We start from the raw sequence: 25,825 nt of genomic DNA on the forward strand, positions 1-25,825 counted from the left end.
ATCATCCGTTACCATAGTGTAAACATAAATATCGGCACTGTTCAGAAATGCAGTCAGGCTCTAATATATAAAGTGTTAAATGGATGTTTTGGCTTTGTGTGCAACAGGTACACCTACAGAGGACAACTGGCCCGGCATCTCGTCCATCGAAGAGTTCAAATCCTACAACTTCCCCAAATACAAGCCTCAGCCCTTCATCAATCACGCGCCCAGGTACCTGCGCTCTATCTGTGTCTCTGTAGGGGTGCTGCATTGCTGTTTCATACACTTCATGAGTTTGTGTGCTCAGTGACTTGCAGTGGCTTTAGTGTGTTTGTCTTGCCACACAGAGCAAATGACCATGACCTCAAAGCCTGTGTGTGAGTGTGCGGATGCTGCTGTGGGAAAGTGTGTATGTATGTATGTGTGTTTGTGTTCTGGTGAATGTTAGAAAACCAAGTGCGTGCCAGTAAAGCAGGATATCCTGTGGAATTTCTGAGGCCGTTTGCTTCCTTCCTTACGTTTGCCAGTCTAATTTATCAACCTGCCGATGGTCACATCTCTCTCTCTCTCCCTCCCTTCCCATCTACAGGTTGGATACTGAAGGAATAGAGCTGTTATTGTCCTTTCTAAGGGTAAGGAAATGCCAGAACAATGGACTGCATTAAATACAAACACAAACAAATATGTATGATTTTTCCATTACTTTATCTTGAGCACTCTTATTTTGCACTAAATCCTTTATTTTCATGTGTTTTCCATAGTATGAGTCCAAGAAAAGGATCTCTGCAGATGAATCAATGAAACACTCCTACTTCAAGAGTCTGGGCATGCGTGTGCACACACTGCCAGAGAGTGAGTGTCTTTATACACACACACACACACACACACACACACATACACACACACACACAGACAGTATAATTGCTTATATGTATCCCCATTCTCATGATGTGCTGTGCTTGTGCAGACATATCCATATTTACACTGAAGGAAGTGCAGCTTCAGAGGGACCCCGGTTACCGGAACTCCTCGTATCCAGAGACAGGTGTGTGTTTGTTTGATACATGATCTGTTTGCATGTTCAGATACTGTTATTGTAGTCGGTCAGTATGGGTCATTGTCAGTAGTTTTTGGAACTGACACTAGGGGGCAATGATTGTGTAGAGCAATGGCTATTGAACGGGTTGATAAATGTGACAGTATTTAGAAAATGGTCTATTTTTAAAGAATGAATGATAAACAAATAAGTCCTTATTTTCTCTTAAAATTATTTACATTAATGTCAATATGGTTTAAATATTTACATATTTTATATATATATATATATATATATATATATATATATATATTTTTTTTTTTTTTTATTATTATTTTATATTATTATAATTAATTATATTGTTACATTTATTATTTATTAAAACTTTATAACGTTTTAAAATGTTTTTAAATGTTCTCTTATTTATTAATTTTATTAATATTTTATAGTGAAATATATTTTTATATTAATATAAATTTAAAATGAAAATATTTGATATGAAAATGTAAACGTAAATATAATATGTATGATATACATGTAATAAAAAATGTAAAATTATATTTATTGTTCCTTTATCTTTTAATTTGATTAATATTTAATAGTTAAATATATTTTTTAAATGAATATATGTTTAAAATGAAAATATTTAAGTTACATATGATATGTTTGATATAGTACATGTAAAACTAAATATAAATATATATTTAAAAGGAAAATATTTATTAAAAGTTATAAATAAGTATGATATAATGCATGTAAAACAAAATATAAAATTATGCTTGTTCTCATATCTATTAATTTTATTAATATTTAATAGTTAAATATATACAATTATACTTGGTCTCTCATGTATTAATTTAATAGTTAAATATATCTATTAATTTTATATATATATATATATATATATATATATACACATATAAAAATATAATATATAAATAAAATATATACATATATATATATATATATATATATATATATATATATGTGTGTGTGTGTGTGTGTTATTAAGTTATATATGTATGATAAAATAGATGTAATACAAAATATAACATTATACTTGCTTTCTTATCTAATAATTTTATATAAAATTATATTTAAAATTTTATTTAATAGTTAAATATAACTATAATCCTTTAATTTTATTAATATTTAATAGTTAAATATACCTTTTAATTTTATTTGACCAGTTAAATTTATCTATTAATTTATTAACATACAATTTTTTGAATATATTTTAAAATTATTCTAAAATAAGTTTATATAATTTAATATTTATGAATAAAAATTTATATTATAAACAAAAAAACTGCTTTATTTTGTCAGCTTGTACACTGTTCTCTCATCTATATATAACTTTATATAATATTTAAAATCATTTTTTACAAAATACATTTTTGAATTATTTTGTAACCTTGTACACCTTGTTCTCTCCTCTCTTTCCTTCTCGTCCTTCTGTCTCTCTCCTCACAGGCAACAGCAAGAACAGACGGCAGAGCATGCTGTTTTAAGCTGCGTTCCCTCGCACTCTTGCCCATCATCGCTCTCTCTCACACACTCTCTCACACAAGCACACAAACACACACACACTTGACGGATCAGTTCGACAGCTCTTATTCCGTGACTGTGTCGTATAGACTAACAGACTTAGTCCCCCCTCGCTCTCCGAGAGAGAGGGGTGTTTGTCGCGTGTGCATGCGTGGTGAAGGGGATCGGCCGAACCCGCTGTCTCCCCCCGTCCCGTCCCCCAAGTGTCCCGCAATCCAGCATGCAGCCTTGAGCCAGAACGCCCGTCGGCCCCCCGTGTTCCCCTTCCCCCGTGTGACGCTTAGAGTGTGCGAGGCGTGTGAACGTGTATATATTTATTGACGGAGGGGTTGTTTTTGCTGCTAATCGACTACTGTCTCTACGTAACTTCCTCACTCTCGGGGCGACCCTCCCGGGACACAACGGTCCCACGTTTTTTGGTTTTGTTTTAAAAGAACGATTATAATTGTCGTCGTGTTGGTTTTACAGAGGTGGAACGCCTATGCGAGTGTTTTGAGTTTGCTTTTGGTTGATTTCGCTTTAAAGCGACAGACTCATTCCAAAACCTCACATTTTAACGTATCATTTCAAGAAAAAAAATGTGGATTTGTTCCTCAAAGGCCGCGTCACGTGAACCAGGGACCATCTCGACCAGGTGGGCTTCAGAAAGACGCAAAACAAACACTGGACCAGCAGGAACTTTGTGACCTCACCATTTCGGACTGAGAAACGGACCATCTCTCCTTTTGCATTCATTCAGAGTGATCCTATTGGAACTGAAGTGCTTGTATGCCAGATGTGTTTTCGATTCTTTCTTTGAGCGTTTAGAGCTCCTGATGCATCACTTTCTTCTATTAATAGAGCTCCTCTGTAGCTTCCGAGTGTAAAAAAGCGAGAAAGTGAGGTTGTATGTGTGAAAAATGGAGATCTGTAACTGTACAGGGCCCTTTGCGATGGCTATGAAGATGAACTAGTTTCATTAACAGTATTAAGAGATTGTTTTTTTTTTCTTTTTTAATGTTACATATTGACCCTTCTGTGAATAATGGTATCTTAATGTGGCATGTTGGAGTCCGACTGTCCCACATTTGTGCTTGATTCTATTCAGAAGAGAAAACGATATTGTGTGTATAAAAAGAAAAAGTAATAACAAAAAAATTTTTGACAGCAGCAGGACCAATGTTTCTTTTCCCAGCATTTATATAAACATGAAGAAAGCAGAAGATATCAGATTTTAGACTCTTTTTTTGTTTTTACGAACTGACAGATGTTAATTAATATTGTCAATCCGGAGTCGATCGTTTCTGGAGATGCGTGCGTGGGTGTGTGCGTGATTGCGTGTGTATACGTGACGCATGGAGTGCGTGTTGTCCTGTAAGCTCCGCCTCCGTGAAACACTGACGCTCTCTCAGTCCTGGCTGTCGGCTGAATTGACCGTTTAACTCTTTGTACTGCAGATATTTATTTCTCTTAATCAGTGAAGTAAACATGGTCTGTTTCATACAGCGAACTCTCTGTCGTCTGTTTATTATGTTTGTGTGTGTGTCTGTGCATTGAAGTCATTTCACTCGGCGGCCGTCTTTGAAACACTTCTCGGGTATGCAAGTGCAGCTCCTATCTCTTTGAATGGGGAATCATCAAATTTAAAATATAGCTGCAAGCAGCAATTTTCAGGGTTCAACTGCTTTAAAGGGGTCATCGAATGCCCATTTTCCACAAGCTGATATGATTTTTTAGGGTCTTAATGAAAAGTCTATAATATACTTTGGTTCAAAATTCTCAGTGGTATTGTAAAACACCCTTTTTACCTTAACTAAAAGAGCTCTGCAAAAGTCATCCCATTCTGAGGGCTTGTTCCTTTAAATGCAAATGAGATCTGCTCGCCCCGCCCCTCTCTTCTCTCTGTGGAGTGACGAGCCTGTTTACTTTAGCCGCATTTAGCACGTTTAGCCGCAAAACTTGTTAACTAGCACGTTATTAGGAAAGGTGATTGCAGAGATTCATAAAAAACCCCTTATACTCACTTCTGCTGTAGGTGAAGCTGGATCACAAATGATTTGCGCGAACATAGATGCATTTATGTAGATCGGGAGCTGCATTCCCTTCACAAACAAACGTATTCCACTGCATCTTCAGCGGCACAGATGTCAGGAGTAGATGTGTACATGCACTGCCAACACACATTAATGTTCAAACAACATGAAAAAGTGAACTTTGCATCCGATGACCCCTTTAAGGCATTTAAGCACATTATTTAGCTAGCGTGTAACCATCTAAATCTTTGATTTAAAAGCATTTTTGGCAAATCCAGGTAATTTTGAGTAAAATAGAAATTTTTTTTATTTATTTTTTTTTAGCATTTATGACTGTTGTCACAGATGTGGTCCGATCCCCTTAAAATTTGGTTTAGAATCACCAGTCGCATGTACTCAGCCGGTTTCATTAAGTTTTGAGTTTTCCTTTCGGCTTTATAGGACTTGGGGTGAATTTGGACAGGCCCCTTTTCTAAACGACCCTGTTATAGCTTCCCAAAAGGTAAATTTCAACATTTTTTTTTTTTTTTTATTGGCCTAGAGAGTCCAGAAGAATTGTACTGCGACGTTTTTTCCAGATTGAGCGGAAAACCTAGGCAAAGTTCCATAGGCATAGTTATTTGGAAAGAGGAGGTCTATCGTATGATATCGTGTGATAAACCACATGACGTACAATTGTTTACACCTTTGGAAAATGCGATATCGCCCCCCAGTGGCTGGTTTCTTAGGGGCCGTGAGTCGAACAGGCCTGCCAAGTTTCGTTGTACATTTTACTAAGAGTGGCCCTTTTGACTTTTTTTTTTTTTTTTTTTGATAAGTATTGATATTCAATCTCCAGAGAATCTTTCTGCACCGGTTTGCTTCTGATCCGGCGAAAACCCTAGGACTCGTTGCATAGTAGGTTTTTTTTTACATCATCTCAATCATATAACAAACGATTTGATTGACAGCAGTGATTCTAGAGGCAAATATTGCACCCCAGTGGCCGATTTCTTTCAAATTTCTCTCAGACTTTTGAGGGCCATGAGTCGTTTAGGCCCACCGAGTTTCTTTCCGATCGGCCTCTGATAACCTTGTCTAACAGGTGCTCAAAGTTTGTCGGTCAATGGCAGCCATGTTTTTTTTCCCCCTCTTATAGCGCCACCAAGCGGCCAAGCTCTGCTTTTAGCCTCTAAAGTGTACGTTTTCTGTGGGAACCCACACAAAAAAAAAAAACATTTATTTTATCCCCCCGAATGCAAGTTTTTAACACGGATACCCCTTGAAACACAACTGAGCTAGTTTTAAGTAGCAATTGGGTGGATATTGTTGTGAAAACCTGCCAACCCTGGTGCATAGTCTTCCTATGTTTCATCCCGAATGCAAGACGCAATGACGTTACGTTGCATTAAATGCTTGTTTTTATTTGAAAAACACAAGGCACATTTTCTTGACTCTTGGAAAGCAGCTCCTTTCCAGGGTTGCCAGGTTTTCACAACAAAACCTGCCCAATTGTTTCGAGGGGGATCCCCATTAAAATCTGCGTTTGCGGGAAGACCGCAGACTTGGCAACACTGCTCCTATCTCTTTGAATGGAGAAACATTACATTCTCCAAAACTGTTCACTAAGCTTGCAAATAAAAATTTCATATTTGAAAACACCTATGACACGGTGACTTTACTAATCAATGATTGGCTCTTTCATTTAGAAGATGGGGCTTATTTGCCATTTAGAAGTAAGACGCGTCGACGTTTAGTCGCATTCAATGCTTGTTTTTATTTTAAAAACACAAGGCACATTTTCTTGACTCTTGGAAAGCAAAAAATATAAAATTAATACGAGAATACATTTTTTTTTATCAATTAATTAATGAAAAAAAAAAACGGAAGCTATTACAAAGCTTTCTTTCCAATATTGAAATGGAATTTCGTCTATTACAAAAATGTATTTAAGCAAGAAAATAATACAAATACACAATTCTTACACAAAAAAGGCACAGCCGGTAGTACATTTGAAGCACAGTGCATACAACGCAATATTATACAATACAATACCAGACAAACAACAAACGAACAGAAACCCGGTTCACAGCCTCGGAAAAATTAAAAAAGAGACTTAAATTGCTAATGAGATTCCTTTAATATGGTTTAAACATTGAACTGGTTGACAAAACGGCAGATCTTTCCAGTTGAAGCACCTTAGGAATGGAGAACAGTAGGGAACGCTTACGTCATGAATGCTGTTTTGAACGTGTTTTACGTTTGTCTCTGAAAAAGATGCAGTCTTGAACACGTTCTCCAGGATGCAGATTCTCTAAGGCTCCATTTCCAATGACTCACCGTCTTCTCAAAAGGACACTTCATGTTCTTTGGCATTACCTCATCATGATTCCCTATTTTAAGAGCTTGCGGAGGAATTTTTTGGTGAGCTGTTTGGATTGCAGCCTGAGTTAAAGAAGAAAACACACAGTTTGCTGGTCCAAAAACTTTTCAGCTGAAGGGTGCTGTAGGTGTGGGTGGCCACAAGGGGGTGAAGTGCAGTCTGGCTCAAAAAATGACATATGAAGGTCCATAATTCCTTCTTAGTGTAAGAGCAAAGGTGTAATTCGGGGAGGGGATATGTGGAGTGTCCAGAAATCAGGATTTCTGGGCGCTGGAGGACAGGAGGAGAGAGGAGGAGGATGATGAAGAGGAGTCCAGGTTGGGGAGGGGTACTGGGAGCGGCCCGTTCAGCAGGGTGGGGAACTGTGAGAGTCAGAAAGCAAACAGAACATTGAGGTAATGTAACACATGCTGAATCAAAATGTCTTTATATGCTGTGTTAAGTAATTATACAGCAAATGTTTTATATTAAAAATTAACATCATTAATTATTGTTAAATGTATTATTAAATGGGATACATTTTATTATTATTATTATTACTTTTTTAAATATTAAATCATACCTGGATATTTCTTTATATGTTCTATTGTGTGTTTCAACAAATTAATTGTTGTTGTTATTATTAATAGTGCTTATTTATTTATTTAGATTTTGATGTTAAATATTACCTGCATTTCCGTAGTAGTAGTATTTATTTACTCTATTTATTTATTTATTTTTCCTTTTGAAATACCACCTGGGCATGTGTCCTTATGTATATTTATTAATATTATTAGTAGTAGTAGTAGTCTTGTTTTTTAATTATATTATGTATAAATGTCTACTAATAATGTTTGTTTTATTTTGCTTTATTTACTTGTTTATTTACTTGTTTATTTCATTCTATACAATCCTGTTTTTTCTTAATTTTTTTCTATAAAAAAGTATTTTCTTTAAATACTAATTATTATTAGTAGTAGTAGTAGTAGTACTAGTAGTGTTATTTTTATTAGTAGTATTAATAGTATTGTTATTTTATTATATACCATAAAAATGTTTATTAATACTGTATTATTTTGTTTTGCTTTATTTTAGAAAATACAAAGCATTTTATTTAAATACTAATTATTCTTAGTAGTAGTAGTATTCTTTATTTATTACATTACATATAAATGTTAATTAATAATGTTTGATCAATTTTGTTTTGCTTTATTAATTTATTTATTTTATAAAATACTAAGCATTTTATTTAAATACTAATTATTAGTAGTAGTATTGTTATTTTATTAATGTATGCATTTTATTAATACTGTGTTTTATTTTGAATTGCTTTATTTTATAAAATACAAAGTATATTATTTAAATTATTCTCAGTAGTAGTATTCTTATTTTATGTATAAATGTAAATGTATAAATACATTTATTTTATAAAATACTAAGTATTGTATTTAAATACTACTTAGTAGTAGTATTGTTATTTTTATTAGTAGTAGTAGTATTGTTATTTTATTTATTATATTATGTATAAATGTCTATTAATAATGTTTTATTGTTAATGCTTTATTTTGTTTTGATTTTGACATTAAATGGACGTGTCCTTATATGTATATTTATTATTAATAGTAGTAGTAGTAGTACTGTTATCAGTTTATTAGTAGTAATAGTAGTGTTATTTTATTTATTTATTTATTAGATATTATTTATAAATGTTAAAGAATGTTTTGTTTTGTTTTGCTTCATTTTTTAAATTTATTTTCATTTTATTAAAAAAAAAATTCTGATATTTAATTTAATTTATTTGCCGATTTTAGATTTTATTTTTGTAACTGCATTTTCAGGACAATTTTCTCTAAACAATTGTATTTTCCATAATACAATAATGGATATCACTCTTAGTGGACTTTTTTTTTTTTTTTAAATAAATAAATTATTTACCTTATATTTTTTCTAAAAATACCATAAATTTAGTACAACCACCATACAGTGGTATAACTGAGCTTCACAAATGTACAAAAAATGTAATTTCTTTTGATTTTTAAAAGATGACCTGGGCAGTTTCTGTAAATATCTCCCTGCATGTAATACACCTCAGTGAAGGGAAAAAAACCTCTGTCTTTGTGGTTCGCTAAACAAACAGGCTCGTAGTCCATCACGGTAGCGCTAGGAGAGGAACTTCCTGTTATGTGAGAGCTCACTATACACACAGACACAGAGTCTTTTTCAGTTATCACCCCCTCCCTTTTTTAACAGGAAGCTGTTTTTCCCCCATATCCAATGCAGAGAGGAAACATCTGTAGCTTATTTCCAAACCCTAATACACACACACTCACACATACATCAGTAAATCCATTTCCCGGACTGACTCAGAAAGCATCTCTTTTTTTCCCGGTATATTTTTTACAGGTATAGAAACTAACAAAAAAATCCAAAAAAGAATTGCACTGTTAAAAAAAAAAAAAAAAAAAAAAAAAAAGCCAGACGTGCCACAAAAGTTTTCCACTGCAGCCAATAGTGGCAGGAACAACAATCATGTGACCAACCAGAAATCTCCCACTACGGCCGCCCAGGGAGGAAGTGAGAGTGGGGGAGTGAGTGTATGTCTGTCTGTGTGCGCTAGTAAAAGTGCACATCATGAACTGTCACTATTCCTGTAAAGGCGGAGCCAAGCAGTTGCCATGGTTACCTTAATGGTTTCCTGCTGCCTAGCGATGTTTACAGTATAGACCGGACCCTCCCCTTAAAATGCAAGATGAGCATAATATACAGTTTGCGTGTTTGCGTTCTGTCTTTTTTGCTCACACACACACCTCCCTACAAACTCACTCTCCCCTGGGCCAGAACAGGAAGTATCCACAGGATTTCCCCTCTCGCTCACATGAAGGCTGAAACTCGACACCAAACACAAACACGCTCGCAAAACAGACAACTGAGTCGCTTTCAAAAACGCATTGTGTCAGTGCTAAGCAAAACAGCATGCATCCTCACAATCAGATCTCTCTTTTGTGCATTTTGTGTGTACCTGAAAGAGTGACCCGTGGCCTTGTAGCCTGGCGGGGCTGAGAGGGGCTACGGGACTCAGGCTGCTCCAGAAATGAATGGAGGACAGGAGAGGACTGGGCGTCAACAGCAAACCAGAGGGAGTCTAGAGAGAGAGAGAGAGAGAGGAGGTATTGTGAAAGGGGGAACAGGAACATGAGATGTTATTTGTATTAGTCACTGAAGTCATGGATCATGAAACCCCAGTGCCTTTTTAAAACTTTGGAAAGACGAATGTGAGTCTCCGCATGTCCAGACACGTCTTTGCGTCGGTTAGCAGGCGATAGCATGTGAAGCCTGTCATGCACAAATAGTCTGAGAACCCCTTTAACAAAAAACTTCCTTGATTTTTTCACCTGAACAGGACAAGAGCGTTAAGCACTAATGCAATTCTGTAAGTGGAAGGACAACTGTCCTGGACATAGTTGACACTTGTTTTATCTGCACAAGCAGATGGAGTATTTTGCTCAATCTGGCGTTATGAAATAACTGTCTGTTGTAGATGTTTCAGTATGTTTAAAGCAACAGTTCACCCCCAGTCATGTGCTAACCTCATGTCTTTGATCTAAATTTGTCCATTGTGGACAACTGTCCTTTCGCAAGCAGCTTGATTGACAGGCGATCTGACCAACGTCGAATCTGCCATTCTGTCCGACAAACAAATCAGACAGGAAAGTAGATTAACTTTGGGGGACTTAAGCTTGAAACACTGTGTCTATTGACGTATTTTTGTGATTTAAATAAAAATACGCTCTGATGTTCATTCATGTTTTTTTCATGCTTTAAGTAAAGAACACGATCGGTTCACGTATCGGTTGATCTAATAAGGCAATACAATGATCTGTCAAACACATTAAAGTGCCACAAAACGGTATTTATTTATTTGAATTTTTTACAAAATGACAACATTTTAAAGCTAAAACCTTGTTTCATATCAGAAGTAACCTGCTTTGTCTTGTCTGTTGGCATGCTGTCAGTTTCCTCTTTGCTCCGCAATGTATTTTTCACTGCGTGAAAATGTGATGTGTAGTGTGAGAGTGGCATTGTTGGTCAGACAATGCTGAAGAGTCGCTAAATTGTTAAATAACAGTACAATCTATTGAACACACTGTCCTTTTATCCCTCACAGTTTTCATTCCTGTCAAAAATTAAATATGAAATATTCCAAATTAAGTTAAAAAGGTCCACTGAGGTGCTTTGAAACACGCAGCATTATTCCATGTGTTGATGTAATTTAAACTTTAACAGGAAGACAGGGTGGGACATATCAAGCAGCACCGCCTCCTTTTTTAAATAGCCAATAGCGTTTCGTTTATATCACAGCTTGGACCAGAGCTTTATGAGCTCAGTAAAGCCGCATATGACATCCACAATCTCATCTATATCGCTATAAAATATACCATTCTATGTATAACATTAGCATGTTGTCTACGCTGACTCATATGATCCGCTCTGTGCTATCGCATGTCTGGACAGGAGCAAACTGTGCGTGCTGCGTCTGACTTCTTTCCCCCCGATGGAAAGCATATTTACACCGTCTGAATCGTTTCCTATCCCCTATATAGTGCAAATACTAATTCTGTGAACAAATGACCAATTTCAACCACAGGTTCAGCATCTATTTATAGTGTAGGAGGCGGGACTCTTTGAATTCAGAAGCTGAAGTGCAGGCTGATGTCAACAAAATCGTTGTTGCATATTGGCTGAAGTAAATGTAAATTTTCTAATTGTTTTGAAACACACTAGCTTATAGATAAACTTGGCTAACATATTAATACTAAAAGCCAAAAAACTTAATGGGTAATTTAAAGGGATAGTTCACTGAAAAATTTAAATTCTGTCATTAATTAATGTTGTTCCAAAACCGTTACGGTACGTTCACACAGGACATTGGTGTCAACGTGTCTCATTTACTTTGAATGGAGTGACTACAAGCATTGCCGAACTGAATTATGGGTCCGTTGCGTTGCGTCACTGGCGTTGCTCGCGGCACAAGTTGAAAACTTTTCAATCGCCAATGCAGGCATCAGCCAATCAGATCGCCTTATGCAAATACCCTAGTGCAGACACTAGTCAATCCGGTTCATGCAACACCAGAAAAGTAATGTGATTGGCTGCTTTCACTATGATAATCGCGTCAGCACAAAAAGTTGTAGCTCGTAACTTCATAACATTACAGTTGAACCACTAATGTCACATGGACTATTTTAAAAATGTCTTTACTGCCTTTCTGGGCCTTGAATGTGGTAGTTGCATTGCTGTCTATGCAGGGTCAGAAAGCTTTTGGATTTCTTCAAGAGTATATTAATTTGTGTTTTAAAGAATGAACAACGGTCCTACGGGTTTGGAGCAACATGAGGGTGAGTAATTCATGACAGAATTTTCATTTTTGGGTGACCTGTCTCTTTAAGAGAGAAAGCGGGAGAGAAATCCACACAAGCATGTAGCTTCCCATGGGTCATGGACTTTGGATCACCAGGTTGTGGCTATAGGGCAGCATGTGAAATCAATTTCTCGTTCTCGCTCTGTTTTTCCCTGTCCTGTGTCACTGTGCTGTAGTGTGCGAGATTACGGACATATGGCTTTACTTACAGGTCTCTCTTCTCTCGCTTATGCCATTCTGTCTGTCTTCTCCCTCTTCCTGTTTCACTCTACCTCTTTTTTAAAACCCGTCTGCCTGCCACGCATTTCTCCCTTCACACCCAGTAAAGACCTAAATGTCTCATAGCTGTATTACCAGTATAGGTGTGTGTCCTGTCTATTTGTTACCTGTTGAAGGCCGTATAAACAGTGCCGCAGAGGACGTTTTGTGTTCATTTATAGCTCCGTTCCAAAACCTAGAAAACTTCCTACAGCAGAATGAAACCTGATCCGAAAGCTCTACGCAGGCAGCAACTAAATAGGGCAAAATTAGCATCTTGCTAAGCTACCAACATGACAAGCACAAAAACTTTTTTTTAACTGAGACCAAACTGTTTTTATTAATACTTTTGATAAATATAAATGCAATCCTAATGTATGAGTGATTAAAATTAGTCTTGTCCTCACCAACATAATCAGACTAATATTAGCTATTTGCTAAAAACATAGCTGCTTAGCTTGCTTTCTCACACTTGAATCCAGCAGAACTTTACTTTAGCATATTGCTAACCTAACTACACAATATTCTATTCTATTCATAGCATTAACGCATTGTCTAAAATGTAATTTTAAAATTTAAACAAAACTGATCAATCGTTTAATATTAAGTTAAATGTAAGTATTTTTGATATTTTGATATTTATTTTTTAATTTAGCTTGTGGCTATGCTTAGCCACATTTTACATTAGTATTTTGCTAAGCTAACTACATTCTAATGAGCATAGCATTAAACTATGTATTTTTTTCTTTACATTTGAACAATATTGATCGATAATGTTTGATATTAAGCTAAATGTAAGTATTTCTGACATTTATTTTAGCTTGTGGCTAATTTTTGGTATCGAATGAAATGTATTTGACATTTCTTTCCTTTTGACTGAGCTTGTTGCTATGCATTTTGGGATTATTTGCTATTAGCTCAAAGAAGGCAGCATGAATTCTTCCTAAATTTTTAGAAAAATCCTTCATTCTGATGCCTTAAAATACTGTCTAGACAGGCAGCTCTTTAGGTTTTGGATCAGATGTATGTATGACAGAAATTAATGTACATGTGACATAATTTAGTACCTGTGCAGTGAAAAAGGCTGGTGTAAGTGACCCTGAGGGCAGTGCTGGGCTGTTGAGGGCGATGGAGCCCAAGTCACTTCCTGAAAGCAGTATGGAAGGGGCGGAGATTTCCAGCCCTTTGGGTTTCCGAGCTTTGGGAGGCAGTCCGTTGCTACCGGTTCTCCTCTCGGGGGGCGTGGCCTGATTCTGGGCTCGCTCCCTGTGCCCCGATGATAAATTTAGAGGCTGAGCGCTCTGCTCTGATTCGTCTATGCGAGCCTCTGGGCTGCGCTCTGGCCGCAGCGTGTAGACAGGGCTTTGAGAAGGGGAGGGGCTACGGGATGAGCAAGGGGAGGTTTTTGAAGCGAAGAAGATCTCCGCAGATGCAGGTGGTGGCGAGGAAGCCAGGGGAACGACCTTCTCTGATCGATTAGTGACGAAGCGAATCACCGTTTGTCCCTCCTCCCCTCGTTCACCCCCTCGCTGCTTCTCAACTTTGATTGGACGCAGCAGTGGAGGCGGGCTTTGGAGGGAACTGACTGTGAAAGATGAGTACAGACCAGAGTGGAGATACTCGTTTCTGCAGGCGGGGCTTCTCAGCGATGATAGCGACAGCTTTGGAGACTCCTCCCCCTCGCCGCAATCTGACTCCACATCCTGCAACATGACGCCACCTGTGACATGACCACCGTCCCGGCCGAGCTCCACCGCTTGGGGATCCATCTTCAGAATATCAGGGAACGAGACGAACTTGTATACAAACTTCTGGCCAATCACCTTCTTTATGATGTTCTGCAAGAAAAAAGAGGGTTATTACAATATGGTCAAATGGCAATTTGTAACTCTTTTAACTGAATTGGTGGCGTATGAATTTGTACAATCTTGGTTACACGATTTAGTACGATCTGCTGATGCCCCATAGACGGCTGGTTGTAGGGGTGGATACTTTTCCATACAAATCACATTGTACGAATTAATACAAAATCGCCACCTCATAAAATTGTTAGTTTTTTAATGAGAATGATTATCAAATATGAGCGTTTGTAACCTTGTCATAGTAGTAGCGTAGTGCTCGGCTGAGTTTGTCGTAGTTCATGTTGGTCTTGTTCTTGCGCAGGCCCCAGAGTTTGGCGACTTCTTCCGATTTAAGCAGCTTGAACTCGCCGTCGTTGGACGTCCAGCAAATCAGGTGCTTATGGCTCTGGTCCAGCAGTAGCTGCAGCAGAAACTGCCACAGCGTGATAGCACTCTCCATATCTGTCAGACGAGAGAGGTAAATTTATAAACTGTTTACATTTTAACTAAAAAGTTTGTCAAGACAAACTTTGATGTTGGCTTGAGAAAGCCAGACTAGAAAGTTTAAAAAGTTGTAAAAGTTACTAACTGCTAACTTTTGGGAGTTTGGGTGTTTAAATTGGAATTTTGACAGTTTACAGGATTTGTAATGTTCTTCTGGGAGTTTAAATTTAAATTTTGACAGTTGGAGTTTGAATAGTCTTGGCTCATTTCAACATTCCGTTAATGTAAGTCTATATTTTCGTAATTTTTTTTTTTTTTTTTTTAATCTTCTAGGAGTTAAATTTGATTTTTGACGATTGGAGTTTGAAGAGTCACAGCTACCCTGAACATTCCATAAATGTGTGTCTATGGGATTTTTATGACTTTTAATCTTCTGGGAGTTTAAATTTGAATTTTGACAGTTGGAGTTTCAATAGTAATGGCTTTCCTGAACATTCCGTCAGTGTAAATCTATGGGATTTTTATGATTTTTAATCTTCTTGAAAATTTAAATTTGATTTTTGACAGTTGGAGTTCGAATAGTCTTGGCTCCCATAAACATTCCATCAGTCTATGGGATTTTTATGATTTTTAATCTTCAATTTAATGAAAACCACAAGACCTATCAGTTAGAAAGGACACTAAAAATAAAAAAAAACTGAGCTGAGTTTGGTGCTTGTAGAGTTAAAGCTCTAGGAGGAGTTAGCTGAAAAATTTAGTCTCTAAAGAAAAACAATAAATAGTTTAAATAACATTTCAATAAGCTAGCTTTCTCAAGCCAACTTAAAAATCATAATCAGGGTGATTTTCTTTTCCAGAACCTAGTTAAATCATTAAGTCATTAGATCAATTCAAACTATGAGTTTGAGACTGTTTGTGAGTCTTTTTGATTGATTCATTACAAGGAGTCAGTTAGAGAGTCATTTGTTCAAGACCCCATTGTTCACACTTAAAAATTAAGGTTCTTCATTGGCATCAATGGTTCTGTGAAGAACCTTTAACATCAATGGAACCTTTCCAATGCGCAGGGTACTTTTGATTATTAAATGTTCTTCATACTAAAAAAAAAAGATTCTTTAAAGAACTTTTAAGGTAAGGTTTCATAGATGCCAATAAAGAACCTTTAATTTTAAGAGTGTTGCTGTTTTGTAACAGAGCTGTTGTTTCTTGAACTGAGTTAACATTTCTGTATAATTGTGACCGAAGTGAGAGTGTGGCGTAATTTCATAAGACTTTCAATCTAATTTAAATTAGCCAAATTTACACTCCATCTGTGTGTGTTGCATGTTCATTGGCCAAGAAAAGGTGGCTTGAGGACACTTTTAATGACCATAACAAGGTTTAAAGATCTGAAAGATGCTACCACAAAGCCAAATTTAGTACGTGTCTGTGGATAAGCGTGGACCGGTGCCTTATTTCAATTGATCTGATAATCAGACATCCTTCCAGAGTGACTCAGTTCGTAAAAACCTTCATATCCATGCAGGTTTTGAACAGGAAGTGGTGAAGAGGGAGAGGCCAGAGCATCAGCCGTACAAACGCAGCCACATTAAAGAACGCTCGTGCTCCTGAATTCATCTTCGCTCTTTAATTTCCCCTTTTCCCTCTGCACTCTTCATCTCTCGCATGAACAAAAAACGTCATTCCTGGGTGCCCTCCCACAAACTCTGCAAGCATTTCCTGTTCTGTTGTACATTAACGCACAGGCTCGTAAACAACAAAGAGCTATCAGCCAGAAGAACTGACACGGGAACGGATTGCAAACAAGCAACATGTTGCAGCATCGACCGTGCCGCTGACCTCTCTGGGACGGAGGTGTCCGCTCAAAGGCAAGCAAATACACCCACTTGTGAACAGAGATTACTAACAGGGTAAACATGGAGTTTATCCACAAGACCCTGTTTAAGAACATAGATTACAGTGATTAGGTAGAGATAAGTGGGTTAGGGGGGCACAAAACAATTCAAATAGTCTAGAGTTAAAACCTACAACGAGCAGAAAGGGAATTCTTAAAGGTGCAGGTCGTTAAAAAATGAAAATTCAGTTCAAAACGCCAATACCGTTCAAACATTTGTGGTCAGTACGATTTATTTTTTAAAGAAATGAATGCTTTAATTCAACAAGGATGCATTAAATTGATCAAAACTGACAGTAAAGACTTATAAAGCAGCACCACTGTTTTCAACACTGATAATAATAAGAAATCAGCATTTTAGAATGATTTCTGAAGAATCATGTGACACTGAAGACTGGAGTAATGGTGCTGAAAATTCAGCTTTGCATCACAAAAATAAATTATGTTTTAAAATATTTTAAAACAGAAAACGGTTATCCGAATTTGTAATAATATTTCACAATATTACTGTTTTTACTGTGTTTTTGATTAAAGAAATGCAGCCGTGGTTTGCATAAGAGACTTTTAAAACATTAAAAAAAAACACACATTTTTGAACGGTAATGTATATTGGAGTATTATGTGATCAAAATGCCAGCTGATCCAGAATAACAGTACTAAAAAAACACGAAGTCACACACTTCCCTTTAAATTATCTGCTGCTAAATCCTTGAACATCACCCAAACTGTTATTATCAAGCTTTAGTACTGACAAAATTAGTCCAACATGCACAGACACACACATCTATGGCCGCCCATGTTGAAGATAAGCACAGATAGATCATCCAGTTTTCGTGAATGAGTTTCAGAGCAGAAAAATGGCTAAAAGTCCTTTTTATACTCTGACGGTGTGGTTGGACACAGACAGGAAGCCGCAATCTCACGAAACAGGATGTGCACAATGATATCTACTCACATTCCTTCAAGAAACCTTAGACATATGCAGAGCCTTTCGTTGTAACATTTACATTTCGGACAACATGAATGATGTTAAACTGTCCTGCACTACATGTCTGTCCATTGATAGTTAAAAAAGCAAATTAATGTTTTTTTTTTTGTTTGTTTGTTTTAAACAACAAAGTCAGTCAATATTGATCCACTGGGTGTAAGATAAGGATTTTCTAGTTAACAAGACTGAGTTCTTTCATGCATGTGGTCTGGGATTGACTCCAACAGGAAAGCGCAGAGTTTCAATGTTAAAAGCCAGTACAGTACAGGAAGTTTAAATCTTGCTTGGGCTGCTTCCTGTGACCGCTGTCGTCATGCTCTTTAGCCACACGCTCACCCGTAGTGTACTCTCGTAAGCTCTTCCTCTTCATCCCTGGTTAATTTTTAGAAAATATATAAAATTATATATCCATTAAAAAACCTGTACGCTTTGACCAGGAGATGTGACATACTGATGCAACATGATGACCAGGTGCTGTCAAACTTGAAAGAAAGAAATTGAAACGATCATATAATGATCATAAAAGTAATCCAAGATCTAAGATCACCTAATAGTGCACATTTCAATATGTGCATGCTTTCATTGTACGTAAAAGAGCAGCATGAACATTTTTCATGCAAATTTCTCCTACATGCAATAGAGAAAATCAAGCTGCATCATGATGGTGCATGACCACAGACCTTTCACTTTTAGGTGAACTATCCCTTTAAGACACATGCATATACTTAACATACTGTAGCATAGAGTTTCTGCTTATTTTCAGTGGATATCTGGAGTGCAAGACTGATTGAAGTTGAGGAGAATAGTGTTGAGTGTTAGAATGCAGGAAGACCTGGGTGGAGGAACAGTAAAGGACCTCAGGTTGAGGTCTGACAGGCGTTTAATAGACATGAGGAAACCAGTTTGACTCGAATTCAAAGCTGTCAAATGTGTGTGTGTGTGTTTGAACACACTCCTCGGTTTAAACTAGCGTTACATCATGCCCTTTGGTAACTGTAAGTCAGTCAAACAGGGCGGGCTGGCGTTTACTGCAGCCTTCCTGCTGTCTGAGCCAACGCTCTCCCGAGACGGATGGAGGGAACGAACGAGACGGAGTGGTAGATGGAGAAACGAGGCTGGCTGACTCACTAGTGTGGATAGCTCTGACACGAAGCATGTTTTATTGGCCAAGAGGAACTCCCTGGTTGCAGGCTGCCTTATTTTGGGAAAGTCTTTGTCATAATTTTGACAAACTTTCACCCTAGTTTTTTTCGCTCTTCAAACTGCCGGCTCTGGAAGTCTTCGAGGGATTGATTAAATAATTAGCCTAAAGGAGCAAACGACCACAAAGTCCACAAACCTAAAACGCTTGAAGTCAGCATGAAATGGGATTTGCGACCCACTTCTGTAATGTGACATATTTCCAAATAGCATCATTGGGAATCGGCAGGATTGTGGAAAATGGTTGGAAAAGGAGTAAATATATTAAGAAAATAAGAAAAGTAAAGTTTTATTAGTAAAATGTAGTTTGATTTGTTTTGTTTTTTTCATTTTAATGTGATGATGTGGCACATTTCTAAATTAAACACTTGATTTTTATCCTTCAGGAGGCAATTTAATTGTACAAAATGGTTGGAAAATGAGTAAATATTCTATGAAAATTAGTAAAGTGAAAGTTTATTACATTTTGATGTAGTAATGTGACATTTGTTATTAAAACACTTGGTTTTATCCATTGGTTTTATCTGGACTATGAAAAATGGTTGGAAAATTTGTAAATATTTAAAGAAAATAAGTTTACATTTTAATGTACAGTGTGACATTTTTGGAAAAAAAAAGCATGCAAATTTATAACTAAATTTGATATGCATAAAACTTCTAACACATCAAGTTTTTTTTTTTTTTTTTTTTTTTTTTAAATAAGTAAATATTTTAGGAAAATAGGAAAAGTAAAGTTTTTTTTTTACATTTTAATGTAGAGTGTGACATTTTTGAATAAAACACTTGGTTTTATCAACTGGATTGTTAAAAATCACTGGAAAATGAATAAATATTATTAAAAAAAGATAGAAAACTACAAATTTATAACCTTTTAATTTAGTAATGTGACAATTGTGCAAAAAACGCTTACTTTATCCATCAGAAATCAACTGAATTGTAAAAAAATGGTTGGAAAATCAGTAAATATTTTAAAAAAAAAAGGAAAGGGAAGTTCTATTGCATTTTGATGAAAGATTACGCTTATTTTTGTCACTTTGGAATAACATTCAGTGGGTAATTCCTGAAAACCTGAAACCTGTATCAAGAAAGTAAATTCAGTTTTGATTTCATACTGAGATTCTGCTTTATAATTTGGTGTGCATGACTTTCATTTTTGTCTTTTCAGATGCTTTTGTTTGGAATATCAGCCAGTGGGTGTGTGAAGAGACACAAACAACAAGATTCGGCCAAACCTGTGGTGACAAAGGAGGAAGTGCTCAGAAAATCCTGCCAATACAGGCTACAGATATTTATCAGGAAGTATTGTGCACTTTCTCACACGCTCATTCATTACTGTTCCACATATGTGACACAGATCTCATTATACATACTCTCATATAGTAATTTACAGTCAGATCTCATTCTTAACTCTTGGGCAGAACATGAAAGCTCACTGTCCACCACATACCCAGTTATTTTTTTCCAAACCCCTAAAGAAGCGAAATAAAACATTTCCTGCTCCAGCATCCTCTGAGCGGAGCATCTGCGTTAAACGACCGTAAAACTGTCTATATCAGGACTTCCTCCAATTCTCCTTTGAAGGGCGTCTTCCTGGGAATGCCGATCCTGAACTGAAAGGTAGGAATTCCTGCTGCGGGGAGCAAACACGGGAATGCGGGGACCACACGGACACAAGGCACAAATGGGAGGTTTCCTCTTCTCGTTTTGTGCTTGGCACAAACCTCTCGCCCATATGGATGTCTAAAGACAGACATGCTGAAAGTGACATCATGATCAATGGACTCATTGATTCCCAGATTTACTGCCCTAATCAAAGGGAATAAACAGAGGGAGCTGATTTCACCCGTTTGGAGAGGTTTCTGCACGGAAAGTGGCTGTAAAAGTCATTGTTAGATTATCGCAAGGGGGAAAAAATGAAAAAAAAAAAAAAAACTGCACATGCAAAGTCTCTTTTTTATCTTGCAATATGAGCAATGACATAAACAGTGCAGAAGCCAAGTCTGAATTCATAGCCAGGTTTTCTAAGACGGACAAATAAATAATAGACAGTGTGCGCTAAACAAAAAGACACACTTGAACAGTGCTGCATTGGCGCTGTTCTTCTGCCGCTGTCTGGCATACATCAGCTTCATGGTCATTGGGTTTAAAGCTGTTTTAACACACTGCATGAAATTTGGGATGAAATAAATGAATCGTGCATAGTTTTTATGATTAGGCATCAGCAGGTCCACATGGTTTCTGTTTTGCATCATTCCCATGCCAATCATGTTTGTTTGATACATATTTTAACAATAAGAGAAGTACTTTTCAGTTCTGTTTAACCATGTTTTTTCCCAAATAGTGCAGAAAATGTGAAAAAGTCCAGTGTGTTTTCAATAAGAAAACTTTAAATGCTTATTTGCCACAGGAAAACTTGCGATTTCTGACTTCACGTTGTAGAAAATACATTTAAAAAATAATTTTGGTAAATTATCTGAACTTTAAAATCTACTTAAATACCTACTTGCTTCTTTGATGTATTTATAATGGTGTCTTGTATTAATTTCAAAGTAGAAAACTTTGCAATAGGTTTTTAGAAAGTATCAAATTTAATCAAATTTACCTAAAATGATAATGCTGGTCATATTTTTGCACTGCTTTTTGCATTTTGCTATTATATTCAAGTTCAGTAACTTGTTTTTCGGTTTGAGTTCACTTTATACCACCATAATTGCATTTCGTGTGCCAAAAAATTAGGTAGTTGTAGTTAGTTTTTAGTGTCAATGTATTTTCATTATTAATTTAAATGTTATCTAGTTTTATTATTTTAAATACAGCTACAGTTGCAAGTTGTTGAGGTGCGAAGTAGATTTTACTTAGTTTTAAACAGTTAAAATGTACTAAAAATAGATGCATCAAGCAATCATTTTTTCCCAACATCACACATCATTTACTTTTTATAGCAGTGAAGTTCCATGACCTTTTAAAGGGAATTGGAACTTTTATTTTTTTGAAAAATGCCATTGGAAAACACCAAGAAAACCTGCATACCATCAAATCTATCCAACCCATCTAACCATACAGGAAGTAGAGAGGAGGAACATGCCTGTAGACACAGAAACAACAGCTCTGTCAGTGGCTTCACAGGCAACATACAGTATACTCCCTGATAGGCTGTTTTTTGATGTTTCACACATTGCCAGTGTGTGTGTGTGTGTATGAAAGGAGAAAGAGGAGGATCTTTCAGGTGAGAAGATGCACTCCAGGCTCTCTCCAGCGTAAAACGACACGCTCACACCCTTCAAGACTCATGCAACAGACACGCAGGGACCCAAATCCTCAACCCCAGTGTTTTGAATGGCCCCTAGACAGCTTTTAAACACCAAACTTGCCGTCGCACTCACAAACCTCTCCACTGTAGCGCCAGCGGAAACTCGTAATGAGATTAGTTGGTGTGCGCAGACATTACTTCGCCATGACTAAATGTGCGCTCTTCCTGCGCTCACAGACTGCAGTGGAAAATTCAGGGAGCTCCTGCTGAAGAGAGGGAGAAAAGAGAGCCGTGAAGGACTTCTCTCCACGACCACATTTCTCCAGAGAGAGCTGCAGCTCTTGAAATTACACAGACAGATGCAAGAACGTCTGGCTGCGTTGTCTGTGTCCATATAGTGGCTTCAGAAAGAGTGCAGACACTTTAAAATGACGTTGCTTTTAATATCAAAAAGAAAATAGATTAAACTAGACCTTAAACTAGATTTTGGACTGCATGCATTAAACTTTTTTAATCTAACTGGCTATTAGATAGCAATGTCAGGGCAAATACAGAAATATAATGGCTAAAAACTACTGAAATACTAATGTAATAGTCAAATGTTCCTTGACTGCATTAAACTAGATGTCTACTGCATTTTATTTCTTGCATTAAGCTGCTGGAATCTAATTGGCTGTTTGATCAAAATGACAATTTCAGGGAAAATACAAAAACATAAAGGCTAAAAAAAAACCAAAATACAGATATAATAGACAAAAATGGTTTGGAAAGCATTCCTTGATTACACGCAACTGATTTTTTCCTGCATTTTACTTCTTGCACTAATTTAATTGGCTGTTTGATCAAAATTATGGTTCCTCTTTAAAATCATTTCAGGGCAATCACAGTAATATTAAGTCCAAGAAAATACTAAAATACTGATATATGTCAAAAAGTGTTTAGAAAACATTCCTTGATTACATTAAACGAGGTTTGACTGCATTTTACTTTCTCTCGAATCTAATTGGCTGTTTGATCAAAGTGATGGTTCCTCTTTTCAGAGAAAATACTGTAATATTAAGGCTAGGAAATACTTAAATGATTTAATAATCCAACTAATCACTGCTGATTGTTTATTTGTTTTACCACTAAACTTTTTAAATGTCTTCAGTTTGAAATAATGCCAAAACCTGCATAATTGCAAATCTATCCAACCCATCTAACCATACAGGAAGTCACACACAGTGTGACTGACTGTGTCCAAAACCCCAGAACAGAAGGAAACGGCATCCAAAGTGGCATTAGTCTAATTCAAAGTGGCAAAACATCTATTTTTATATGATAAAACAATAGTTTTAAATGAAGATCAAAAGTATAGATGCTTTCTGGTTGTCATAGCTGAACATGAACTTGACAAACCACACCTGATTGCTGTGCTTTTAAACCTTTGGTGAATTCAGGGACATCTTGGGTTAGATCTGAGGAAACTCTAGCATCATCTGCTACCTCAAGTCCATACATGTACGACTTACATTAAGTTGGGCTCACAAACATCGATCTCCTCCAATCATAATAAATAACCCCCAACATATCCAGATTCAGGGGTAACATCAGCTCTAGGGCTGAACTGAAGTTTCTTTGTTTGCCCCAATGACTCATTTTCAAGATGCTGTCTGCTGCCAGTTTCAATCCGGAAGCGCATGGCAATTAGTCTGCTGCTGTTTCCAGACAAACCAGAAACTCTACTAGTGGGTTTAAAGCGCCAGGAGGCAAATTTCAGTCTTTTCTAGCAGCCCTGTTTTCAAATGTACAAGCAACAAAATCTTTGAAACATACATCTCAGTATCGTGAGCTCAACAGGTATTCGAACTTTCCTCAGCCGTGCGTAAATGGTGCGTAAATTGCGCGTAAGTAACGGGAACTGTGGACACTTGAAGTGTCTAGTGTGTCTGTTAGTGCTAAAAGAGATCTGTTCGTTTTTACACGTGAATTACTTTGTAATTACATACATTTAAGTCTCAAACATCGCGTCTGAACATTTCAAACAGCTCCTTCGTTTAGATAGGTTCATTCTTTTTTGGGGATATCAAGTTTCAGACGTGTACTTTGGAAGGTTTCTTCCCTCTAATGTTGTTATGAAGTAAATAACATTTAAAGCACACGCATAGAACGTTCGGATAGTACGGATGGATTGTTCACATACCTGTGCGTAATGGTCAGGCTTTTTGGGGTCCTTTTTCACTTTATTAAAAAGAATTCCGTATAATGCGCTGTTTTTCCATGCTGTCGGCCGTCTCGGCAGCTCTCAGTCGGACTGTAATGGGATCCCGACTGTTTTCTCTCTCTCTTTCTCTCTCTCTCTCTCTCTCTCTCTCTCTCTCTCTGAGCAGGAAGTTGGTGCAGGCAGACAGCTAGCCGGCTCACTTCCTCTCGCCGTGCGCTATTCCCCAGGCGCTCGGCCCGTCTGTGTAAACACGCTTTTCCTCCTCCAGCCACCATCCGACATTCAAGAACACGAGCACACACGCGCGCATACGCAGTATACTGTAACCTGAATCTACTGCGAGCGGAGTACACTGACGTCACCCTCTTCCTGCCCGGGACCCGCCGGGAGGAGCCCGTGTTCCTTCCTCTACACACATTATTTTTTATGTGTATATATGTGTGTGTGTGTGTGTGTCTTATTCTGACGTTTGGGGATCAAGTTGCTAGAAAATGTCCTCATAACTTACTAAATCCGAAGAAAAAATGTGTGGAAAAAATCTTAAAGAGAATAAATAGGTCATGCAGATAAATGGGTGGTTTTCCTTTCTGAAATGGTGATTTATTTGTATTTTTTAAAGATTTTAAACATTATGTTGGACAAATAATGCTGTAATGTGTAATAAAGGTAATCTATATGTAATATGGTATAGATAGATTTTTTTGCATATATTTTATGTTAAATCAATCAATCAATAAATACTTCTCAGGTGTGCTTTATTGGCATGTCGATAGATTGTAGACGTGCAATGCAACATGTTGTGCAATACAAGTAGCAGCAGTGCAAATAAACAATATTAACATAAAATGCCTCTCAAATAATAAAATGTGTATCTATATATTTCTGTACAACAAATAAATCTCTCTTTTAGTAAATGAGTGGCATGGGGCTCCACAGGGGGGTGGGACCATCTTCCGATTTCCTGGAGGGATATCCACTGACAGGAAGCCGGAACACACACACACACACACACACACACACACACACACACAACTGACCAGTCTCTTAACCTTTTTCTTTTAGCACCAAGCTGTTTTTTTTTTAACTCATGTTGTATATGTAATAACTGAGTGGCTGATATTGATAAATAGGCTTGAGTCTGTATACTTGAGTTGTTCACACACTGACATTTTAAGGGGCATATGAAAACAATTATGATCTCAGCAATTACACTTTCTGTAAAATGTCTGTTCATTCCCCGCCATCTAGTGGAGGGTGAACACATTACAACAATATAATAATAATAATAATACTAATAATAATAATAATAATAATAATAATAATAATAATATAATGATAATAATGGTAACACTTTACAATAAGGTGTCATTTGTTAACATTTATTACAGTATTCATAAATATTTGTTAAT

At 36.8% G+C, this 25,825-nt stretch overlaps 2 protein-coding genes across 2 annotated transcripts in view; one reads left to right on the forward strand and one right to left on the reverse strand.

Annotated features, from left to right (window-relative positions):
- cdk17 (cyclin-dependent kinase 17) overlaps nt 1-4,055 on the forward strand; it is a 57,902-nt gene extending 53,847 nt beyond the window's left edge. The window contains exons 13-17 of the mRNA XM_051108607.1: nt 108-213; nt 572-614; nt 744-834; nt 950-1,027; nt 2,492-4,055. Of these exons, the coding sequence (XP_050964564.1) occupies nt 108-213; nt 572-614; nt 744-834; nt 950-1,027; nt 2,492-2,529 (356 nt within the window). The 3' untranslated portion in view covers nt 2,530-4,055. The remainder of the gene's footprint in view (nt 1-107; nt 214-571; nt 615-743; nt 835-949; nt 1,028-2,491) is intronic.
- Nucleotides 4,056-4,850: 795 nt separating this feature from the next.
- Nucleotides 4,851-24,744, reverse strand: elk3 (ETS transcription factor ELK3). The gene is made up of 5 exons (XM_051108608.1): nt 24,396-24,744; nt 14,691-14,899; nt 13,664-14,434; nt 9,939-10,061; nt 4,851-7,302 (listed from the first exon to the last, which is right to left on the reverse strand). Exons 2-5 carry the CDS (start codon nt 14,895-14,897, stop codon nt 7,195-7,197), a joined length of 1,209 nt encoding a protein of 402 aa, XP_050964565.1. The 5' UTR covers nt 14,898-14,899; nt 24,396-24,744; the 3' UTR covers nt 4,851-7,194.
- Between the last annotated feature and the right edge of the window lie 1,081 nt (nt 24,745-25,825).

This window comes from Labeo rohita, chromosome 4, assembly GCF_022985175.1.
Source record: "Labeo rohita strain BAU-BD-2019 chromosome 4, IGBB_LRoh.1.0, whole genome shotgun sequence".
Classification (NCBI taxonomy): Eukaryota; Metazoa; Chordata; class Actinopteri; order Cypriniformes; family Cyprinidae; genus Labeo; species Labeo rohita.

Bases quoted from the DNA above. Each gene is read 5' to 3' on its own strand.
- elk3 (XM_051108608.1), bottom strand. From the start codon at position 14,897: ATGGAGAGTGCTATCACGCTGTGGCAGTTTCTGCTGCAGCTACTGCTG. The intron at 14,435-14,690 runs GTTACAAACGCT...TTTTTCTTGCAG, and splicing joins TACGCTACTACTATGACAAG to AACATCATAAAGAAGGTGAT. The intron at 7,303-9,938 runs GTACACACAAAA...TGACTCTCACAG, and splicing joins GCCACGGGTCACTCTTTCAG to TTCCCCACCCTGCTGAACGG.